Source organism: Triticum dicoccoides, chromosome 4B (assembly GCF_002162155.2).
Source record: "Triticum dicoccoides isolate Atlit2015 ecotype Zavitan chromosome 4B, WEW_v2.0, whole genome shotgun sequence".
NCBI lineage: Eukaryota > Viridiplantae > Streptophyta > Magnoliopsida > Poales > Poaceae > Triticum > Triticum dicoccoides.
In genome coordinates, this window is record NC_041387.1 from 593,154,727 (window position 1) to 593,165,149 (window position 10,423).

The 10,423-nt window shown below is 44.4% G+C and overlaps 1 protein-coding gene and 1 pseudogene across 1 annotated transcript; one reads left to right on the plus strand and one right to left on the minus strand.

Annotated features, from left to right (window-relative positions):
• Positions 1-1,746: 1,746 nt before the first annotated feature.
• On the minus strand, positions 1,747-4,384 carry LOC119293957 (protein indeterminate-domain 12-like). The gene is made up of 3 exons (XM_037572265.1): positions 4,243-4,384; positions 3,105-3,501; positions 1,747-2,662 (listed from the first exon to the last, which is right to left on the minus strand). The coding sequence occupies exons 1-3, from the start codon at positions 4,382-4,384 to the stop codon at positions 1,747-1,749; spliced, it is 1,455 nt and encodes a 484-aa protein (XP_037428162.1).
• Positions 4,385-6,111: 1,727 nt separating this feature from the next.
• On the plus strand, positions 6,112-9,410 carry LOC119294368 (annotated as a pseudogene).
• The last annotated feature ends 1,013 nt before the right edge of the window (positions 9,411-10,423 follow it).

Genomic DNA, 10,423 nt, shown 5'->3' on the forward strand with positions numbered 1-10,423 from the left:
TGCCCAACATCCACATCCAGAAACTCATAAAAATCAGCACCTATAATCTCCCCAGTGGCTCTATTCCTGTATCCCAGGGGAAGACTGAAGATCTGGAGCCACATGGGTACAAGGTTGAAGTCATACTCCTCCACTGTCTTCTCCGGGTCGAACTCCTCCATGACTAATAGTTCATTGTCAAACCACCAGGGGCCTTCCTCCAAAGCTCGTCTCCAACCTGATGCTTGCCGGAAGGTGAACAGGAAGATATTTGTCTCTAGTTCTTTGCACTCCAGTCCTTTAAGACACCAGATCCTACCCAAAGTTTGCCCTACTATCCCCGCAATCTTAGGTTTTTCCGAGAACAGCTTTCCCACTGCTTGGGGATCGTCCAGTGCGCAGTCTTGAGATTTCCCCTTCTCCTTCTGCCCTAGCTTCACTCCCTTCCTCTCCACCGCCGAAAGCTTCAAACCCCTCATTAAGCCTTCCAAGCCCTCCATCGCACCAACACACCCCCACACACCAAGACAGAAAAAACCCTAGGGAAGAACTGGTGGTGTACGACCGCGATCCCTAGCTCGCGGAAGGCTTATGGTGGATGGGACGGAAAGAGGACGAGATGGTTTGTAGAGAGGTGTTGTTGAGCGAACAGCAGCGGTGCAGATCGACGAACGACAGCGTTGGCCAGGCCGGAACCCTAGCGGAACTGGGATCGCCCTGAGAATGCCCCTCCGTGAAGTACGCTAACCGTCACCTTAAGGGACGAGCGCATGTTTTTACATTTCCATGTCTATGCATGGCAGATGAAAGCTAATTAAAGAGAGAGAGGGAGTTAAGTTTTGTGGGTAGTTCGTCTAGGGACTTAAGCCATCGGGAGGAGCTAGGCCAGGGCCCTAGGATATAAATCCTGGTAGATTGTCAGTTAGGCTGTTTATTCCCAGCACTAAGTGTGACATCGATGCAAAGAAAAGCATCGAGCGCTAGGCTCAGTCTTTCCCGTACGAGAGGGTTGGGCCCTTCTTTCTACTCCCATGTAAAGAAATTTAAGAGTATTTAGATCACTACTTTAGTGATCAAAACGCTCTTATATTCCTACTACGAAGTAATAGGAATTGGAGCCTGTTATTAGCGCCTGACATTGAAAGAAAGGACGCTAGATCCCATTTTATTTTTGGATATTTTTTCCGCCAAAAGCGCCTATATAAGCATCCAACATTGGAGATGGCCTTAAAGTTTATGGCAAGGGCTAGAGATGCTCTAAGGAATACTCTGTTGTTTGCTTTGAATGACTGTTTTTTACTCCCTTCGTCCGGAAATACTTGTCGTAGAAATGACTAAAAAGGAATGTATCTAACACTAAAATACATCTAGATACGTCCATTCCTCCGACAAGTATTTTGGGACGGAGGGAGTATAACATTGTTGATCCCAACTATTCTTTAGCTGAATACATTGATCTACAATCTACATCCACCGATTCAAATTTTTGTGCCAACTTCTTCCAAAATATTTATTAATATTTCTGCCAAAGGAAAATACAATAGTTACTTAAATCCACCCCGAATGCCCCCATTATGTTGATAAGATTGCCTGGCTACTTCCTGAGTTTGCCAATAAAATGGTACTATCTAGTTCTTGACCATATTCAAGTTAACAAAACACATGGTGTGCTGTCTCATACATGCTATACCTTGGTAATGGCTAATTCTGCACCTCGGGCAGCTTAGCTAAAACTGAACTAGTACCAGAGTAAGGAAATCGTTTGCATCATGAATCCCACATAGGTTTGTCCAATGCAGTGGAGTCAAGCGATGACTCATGGTAAGAATACATTTGCTCCTGATTTTTCTGTTGGTCATCAGAATAGCTCAATGCTGTCACATCCGTATTATAGGTCCCAGAGCTTATATCCAAATTCCCGTTGCCTCCTAACCCTAGAAAGTCCTGTGTTAGGCTCGTATCTCCTACCCCTGAAATGTTTTCCTGTCTGTTGTGCTGCGTCTGGATATCGGGCATAATCTGAGGGCTCTCCTTCTCTTGTCTCATGGAAAATGGATTGTTCATGAGCCCAATTAAAGGCACGGTAGTCGGTGTCATCATGCCGCTGGTCCATGCTGAGTTGATCAAGATATTGTTGTGACCATTCATGCTCTCATCTTCGGCAGCCTTCATGCAAACACTGTTAGCTGCTGAATTCCCCATAGAATCTCCTTGGCTTCCAGAAGATATGCCCATATGGTCTCTAGCACTGGTGAAGTTGTTTGCGAATCCTTTTAGAAGCAATGGTGAAATGGGATCTTGGCTGGTCTTTGCTCCCATCTCTGCAGCTTTCTGCAGCAGGGCTGTCGCCGACATGTATGGGGAGTTCATGGACATGTAAGGGTAGCCTGATGCACTTCCATCAAGTGGGAATCCTGGATCCTTGGGTGGTATCTGGTTGGAGAACAAGGCAGTGTTCCTTGTGATGAGAGCATAAGGAGATAAAGATCTTAGATGCATGTCTGAGTTATGGTCATTGCTGGACATGTTTGCAACCATATCAGTGGGGCTAGGCACCCCATGTGAATACATGTCATGCTGACCATGCAGACTTCCCACCATTGTAGCAAGGCTGTGGTTAACCCTTGAGTTGTCTTCAGCTAATACATCGCAGAAGGCCCGATGCGTGATGAAGCTATCCTTTCTGCATTAACATAAAGTAGAGCTAAATATCGAGTTCCAAGAAAGTCTGCATTTTAAATGGCATGGCTGCGGTGAGCTCCATGGCTAGTCTAATATGATACTCCCATCAGGGCCTGCCACAGATGCTAAAATATTGCAATGCATTGCTTCAAATAGTAGTATGTAAACTGTGTGAATATGGAAAGGTAAAAACAATATTTTCCTCGTAAGCAACAGAGACATAAGCTACATATAGCATGTGATTTTCAGTTGCAATTAGCTGCAGACTATGCGTCTGCATTTTGTAAATACGACGTCAGTACTTCGGTCTACATGCACTGTTATCTTACTGAATGACCTTAATGTTCATGTATCCTTGAACCTTGATAAATATATTTGTTTTTCATGGCTAATGATGCATTTGCTTGAATTCTTGGTGTGATTATCCTAAGTGAGAAGCATACCTTGAGAATATAGTTCCGCAATCGCATCGGTACTCCTTCGTGCCACATATCTTAGTGTGAGCCTTCCAGTCAGATTGGACAGCATACTTCTTCGAACATCTCTCGCACTTCCACTTCTTCTCCCCATGCTTCCTGGAGAAGTGTTTTTTTATGCCTGTGAGATCACCCAAAGCTCGGGTGGCGTCGTGATGAGGGCAGGTGACCTCAGGGCAGATATACACCTTCTTCTTAGCGTCAGTGCTGCTTCTCTGCTTGAGCTTCCATGGCAGATTATGACCCCTCCGGTGGAGCTGGAGGTTTTGGTCTCTCTGGAAACCCTTATGGCAGACTTCACATATGTATCGGTTTGTCGCAACGAGTGTCTTGGGTGATAAAGCTACTACTTCCACGTCTGGGTCTGCAAGATGGACATCATGAAATCAATGTTAGGTTACCACAGATTGGAACTCTCTTTTTTTGTTCATCACTTCAGTTTCTGACCCGGCTATGTTACCAATTCAGTTTTGTAAATCAAAATCTATTCTTTAGTATCCGTTTGCAATTCCTTTGTACCATTTGTGTGTTCAAATTTTTTTGAAACGAAAGGGGTCGCCCCCCTGCCCCAACTTTTTATTGAAAAAGCAAAGGCAACCAACACACAGAGTTCACAGCTCTCGGCTCCAGCCAGAAGTAGCCACAGCAGAATTATTACATTTGTGTGTTCAAATTAGAAACGTGATTGGCGGTCTGAACTTGAAACTACAACTTGCTTTATTTTGTGATGCTTTAGTTGGCAAATACATCATACTATGAGCTGAACTCATTCAGGTTCGTGTTTTTTATTTCTTTAAACTATAGAGCTACATGCTTTAAAAAACTGTAGATAAATATAGAACTAATAAGCAATAACATAAATTTCTGTTACGATACAGTAATAACATCATCAGTTGGTTGGTCAAATCTATACAACACTGAACAAGGACACTTTGATCTTCCATATATCAGTTGCCAGGTACTAATAAGAAGAATACAATATGGTAAACTTGAGACTTTCTAACAAAACATGCACGTTCCCCGTTTTAAACATTCATCTGGTGCATCTCATTGTTATATTACACTTGCATGTGTGTTCATCAGACCAACAATAGTTGAAACATACCTGGATTTCCTGGATGACCTCGTCTCTTTTTCACCACGGGCATGGCCGCCGGGTCGCCTCTGCTCGGCCCCGCCGCGCCGACCTCAAGCTTGGGTTGCTGCTGGAAGCTGCTAAGAGACTCTTCCTCCGACGTGTGCGACATTGTTGTTGGGAGCTTGAGTTGCTGGCTGTTCCAGAGGGTGCCAGCGTAGTGAAGGGGGTGCTGGATTTTATGCCAACGGTGAGACTGCAACATGACAGCAGGTAAACGGCGAAAATCCCCTTCCAGTCCGTGTCAAGGACGGCAATGCAAGCGTTTAGTAAGAAAACAGCGGAATCAGAATCTGGTTTCCTCCTTGGCACGGAATGTTCTGCTTATTTTATTTATTTCATCACATGCATTTTCCCCAGATCAGACATAAATAAAAATGAAGAGAAAAGTAGTCTTGAGCTACATGTTCCTACTGTCGCAGTTCGCTACTGTTACGTGCATCATGCAGATTATCCGTAGATAGGCCCCTGATTTTAGCTACCACTGGGATTACTGAGATCGCTGGTTTTCCTACTGAGATTAGCACCTTGTAATTATCGACGGGCGAGGATCAAGTGCATGTCATGTTTCACCCTGGGTAAGTAAATCAATTCGGCGGTCGACGTCGAGGACGATCTCCAAGATGCTTAACTGATAATGCAGTTTTCTAGGGACGATGTCGCCATCAGACAGACTGATTGATGAATAAAAATGGTTGTATCTGTACTCGAGAGCAGGCAGCAGACGGTACAAGTAACAAAGGGAGAGATCCGGGAGAAGCGACAAACCGTTGGCCGCGTTTGTTCTAACCGGCCAGTACTATTAACCCCTGCTTCTTCTTCGTGGGTGCAGCCGTTCGAGTTTGCTTGTTGCTTTAACATTTGGCGCTTTAGTCAGGCCGCGGCCTCATTCCGGGCGTGTGTTGTGCTTCGTGACTGCCTGCAGCGTGCGCGTGTGTGGGCGAGCTTGCTGTCCGAGTGTGCGTGGACTGTGCGCTAGCTGTGTACACGCTTGCTTTCTGTGCGTGTTAGGGAGGCGTTTGATAGTGGATTATTGGATTTTGGGCATTCTGAATTTGTGGCCCGACTCAGACGGACTGAATGAAAACAGACAAAAAGCCATGTCGTGCACATAGTTTGATTGCGTGCATCCCCTTGAGTCTTGGTGAGCAGAATCACAAGCACTGATGTTTGGTTGTAAGTATGTTCTGCATATATGCAAAGTGATGTTGTTGGGTTACATACAGGACAATGTGTTATGGCAAAGCCCACCCAACCACTACTACTACGGCCCAAGTCCAGCCCAGCAAGAGATCGATGCGGAGACGGCAAGGGAACGAAATCACTAATTACACTGGTAGAAAAAGAGGCTTTCGTCCAGCCCCATTAGTCGCGAAACTGTAGGAACCGCGACTAATGAAGTCTTTAGTCGCGGTTCGGCAGACGAACCGCGACCAAAGGCCTGGGCCAGGGCGCTCGGTGGCCAGCTGGTGCACGTGAGGGGCTTTAGTCGCGGTTGGCCAGGCCAACCGCGACTAAAGGTGCCCAAAGGCCTTTAGTGCCACTTCTCTTCACAAAGGGGTGTAGGTTTGCTTTTGGTTCCTCTTATGCACACAAGGTGTTTGATGAAATGCCCAACAGCGTGAAACAAACATGATATGAAGTGTTGGAGCCACACTTGAGGTTCCTCCTCGATCGCGGTTAGCAACTTGAACCTTTCATGCATGTGTGTCATTGATAAAATATGCATGTGTGTTGTTCATTGTTTAATTTCTATTGTTTATAGCTAGTTAGTTTAACAAATGCATGATGGTTAATTATATATTTTATATTATAATAATGCAGATGAATCGGCAATGGATGTACGGTAACCGACTCTCCCGCGAGTTCACTACGGGTTTGAAAGATTTCCTCGTAGTGGCTAATGCGAACAAGCAGAAGGGTTTTGTTATCTGTCCATGTGTTGACTGTAAGAATCAGAAGGGTTACTCTTCCTCAAGAGAAGTTCACCTGCACCTGCTTCGGCACGGTTTCATGCCAAGCTATAATTGTTGGACCAAGCATGGAGAAAGAGGGGTTATAATGGAAGAAGATGAAGAAGGGGATGATTTCATCGATGAAAGCTATCTTGCTCATTTCGGTGATACTTTCATGGAGGATGCTGAAGGTGAAGGGGAAGGTGAAGGGGAAGGTGAAGGGGAAGGTGAAGGTGAAGGTGAAGAAGAGGCACGTGATGAGACCGTTGATGATCTTGGTCGGACCATTGCTGATGCACGGAGACGCTGCAAAACTGAAAAGGAGAGGGAGAATTTGGATCGCATGTTAGAGGATCACAGAAAGTCGTTGTACCCCGGATGCGATGATGGTCTGAAAAAGCTGGGCTGCACATTGGATTTGCTGAAATGGAAGGCACAGGCAGGTGTAGCTGACTTGGCATTTGAAAACTTGCTGAAAATGTTGAAGAATATGTTTCCAAAGAATAACGAGTTGCCCGCCAGTACGTACGAAGCAAAGAAGGTTGTCTGCCCTCTAGGTTTAGAGGTTCTGAAGATACATGCATGCATCAACGACTGCATCCTCTACCGCGGTGAATACGAGAATTTGAATGAATGCCCGGTATGCACTGCATTGCGTTATAAGATCAGAGGCGGTGACCCTGGTGACGATGTTGAGGGCGAGAAACCCAGGAAGAGGGTTCCCGCCAAGGTGATGTGATATGCTCCTATAATACCACGGTTGAAACGTCTGTTCAGGAACAAAGAGCATGCCAAGTTGTTGCGATGGCACAAAGAGGACCGTAAGTCGGACGGGGAGTTGAGACACACCGCAGATGGAACGCAATGGAGAAAGATCGACAGAGAGTTCAAAGATTTTGCAGCTGACGCGAGGAACATAAGATTTGGTCTAAGTACAGATGGCATGAATCCTTTTGGCGAGCAGAGCTCCAGCCATAGCACCTGGCCCGTGACTCTATGCATCTACAACCTTCCTCCTTGGTTGTGCATGAAGCGGCAGTTCATTATGATGCTAGTGCTCATCCAAGGTCCGAAGCAACCCGGCAACGACATCGATGTGTACCTAAGGCCATTAGTTGATGAACTTTTACAGCTGTGGGGCAGACCTGGTGTCCGTGTGTGGGATGAGCACAAAAAAGAGGAATTTAACCTACGAGCGTTGCTTTTCGTAACCATCAACGATTGGCCTGCTCTTAGTAACCTTTCGGGACTGTCAAATAAGGGATACAATGCATGCACGCACTGCTTACATGAGACTGAAAGTGTACATTTGCCAAATTGTAAGAAGAACGTGTACCTTGGGCATCGTCGATTTCTTCCGAAAATTCATCCAGTAAGAAAGAAAGGCAAGCATTACAACGGCAAGGCAGATCACCGGCCGAAGCCTGCGGAACGCACTGGTGCTGAGGTATTTGATATGGTCAAGGATTTGAAAGTCATCTTTGGAAAGGGTCCTGGCGGACAATCAGTTCCGAAGGGAGCTGACGGGCATGCAGCCATGTGGAAGAAGAAATCTATATTCTGGGAGCTAGAATATTGGAAAGTCCTAGAAGTCCGCTCTGCAATCGACGTGATGCACGTTACGAAGAATATTTGCGTGAACCTCCTAAGCTTCTTGGGCGTGTATGGGAAGACAAATGATACAAAGGAAGCACGGTAGGACCAGCAACATTTGACCCTGATGACCGGCATCCGGAATGGTTTCAAGGTCGTGCCAGCTACGCTCTGACCAAAGAAGAGAAGGTCATCTTTTTTGAATGCCTGAGCAGTATGAAGGTCCCGTCTGGATTCTCGTCCAATATAAAGGGAATAATAAACATGGCAGAGAAAAAGTTCCAAAACCTGAAGTCTCACGACTGCCACGTGATTATGACGCAATTGCTTCCGATTGCTTTGAGGGGGCCCTTGCCGGAAAATGTTCGAGTAGCCATTGTGAAGCTATGTGCATTCCTCAATGCAATCTCTCAGAAGGTAATCAATCCAGAAGATCTATCACGGTTACAGAACGATGTGATCCAATGTCTTGTCAGTTTCGAGTTGGTGTTCCCGCCATCCTTCTTCAATATTATGACGCACCTCTTGGTTCACCTAGTCGAAGAGATTTTCATTCTCGGTCCTGTATTTCTACACAATATGTTCCCCTTCGAGAGGTTCATGGGAGTATTAAAGAAATATGTTCGTAACCGTGCTAGGCCAGAAGGAAGCATCGCCAAGGGCTATGGAAATGAGGAGGTAATTGAGTTTTGTGTTGACTTTGTTCCTGACCTTAAGCCGATTGGTCTTCCTCGATCGCGGCACGAGGGGAGACTAAGTGGAAAAGGCACGATCGGAAGGAAATCAACGATATGTATGGACGGCCATTCTCTGACTGAAGCACACCACACTGTACTGACCAATTCCAGCTTGGTGGCTCCGTACTTTGAGAAACACAAGAATATTTTACGCTCGGACAACCCGGGGAAGCCTGAATCCTGGATTAGGAAGGCCCACATGGAGACTTTCGGCAGTTGGTTGAGAAAACATTTAATGAATGACAATGATGTTGTAGATCAGCTGTACATGTTGGCCAAGACACCATCTTCGACTATAACGACTTTCCAAGGGTACTAGATAAATGGGAATACATTTTACACGATCGCCCAAGATAAAAAGAGCACCAACCAAAACAGTGGTGTCCGCTTTGATGCAGCAACCGAGAATGGGCAAAAGGTCACATATTATGGTTACATAGAGGAGATATGGGAACTTGACTATGGACCCTCCTTTAAGGTCCCTTTGTTCCGGTGCAAATGGTTCAAGCTAACAGGAGGTGGGGTAAAGGTGGACCAGCAATACGGAATGACAATGGTGGATTTCAACAATCTTGGTTACCTTGACGAACCATTCGTCCTAGCGAAAGATGTCGCTCAGGTTTTCTATGTGAAGGACATGAGTAGCAAACCGAGGAAACGGAAAGATAAGAAAACGATCAGTACATCATGCGATGATCCAAAGCGCCACATTGTTCTTTCAGGGAAAAGAAACATCGTGGGAGTGGCGGACAAGACAGACATGTCAGAAGATTATAATATGTTTGCTGAAATTCCGCCCTTCAAAGTGAACACCGACCCAAGCATTAAGTTAAATGATGAGGATGCTCCATGGATACGGCACAATCGTAAGCAAGCAGGGACACAAGGGAAGAAATGATGTGTAATAATTTGTTGTACCAAACTTTGTTGAATGGATCATGTGAATTATATTATTTTGAATTGAATTAGTTTTATTTTTTTGAATTTTTTGATATATTATTTGTATTTTTAACATTTTGAATTGAATTAGTTTTATTTTTCTGAATTTTTTGATATATTATTTGTATTTTTAACATATTGAATTGAATTAGTTTTATTTTTCTGAATTTTTTGATATATTATTTGTATTTTTAAGATTTTGAATTGAATTAGTTTTATTTTTCTGAACTTTTTGATATATTATTTGTATTTTTAACATTTTGAATTGAATTAGTTTTATTTTTCTTAATTTTTTGATATATTATTTGTATTTTTAACATATTGAATTGAATTAGTTTTATTTTTCTGAATTTTTTGATATATTATTTGTATTTTTAACATTTTGAATTGAATTAGTTTTATTTTTCTTAATTTTTTGATATATTATTTGTATTTTTAACATATGGAATTGAATTAGTTCTATTTTTCTGAATTTTTTGATACATTATTTGTATTTTTAACATATTGAATTGAATTAGTTTTATTTTTCTTAATTTTTTGATATATTATTTGTATTTTTAAGATTTTGAAAAAGAAAAAGTATTTGGAAAATACCTTTAGTCGCGGTTGGCCTGCCCAACCGCGACTAAAGGTCGTTGCGCGCGGGAACGAAAAACCCGCCAAAAACCCCTTTAGTCGCGGGACGCCTCCCCAACCGCGAGTAAAGGTTACCCTTTAGTCGCGGGTCGCCTCCCCAACCGCGACTAAAGGTTACCCTTTAGTCGCGGGCCGCCTCCCCAACCGCGACTAAAGGTTGCCCTTTAGTCGCGGGTCGCCTCCCCAACCGCGACTAAAGGGGGGGGGGCTATAAATACAAGGGCCCGACCCGTCGCGGGCATTTCTCGTCTTCTCTGCCGCGCCGAAGGCCTGCCGCGCGCCGTCGCCCTC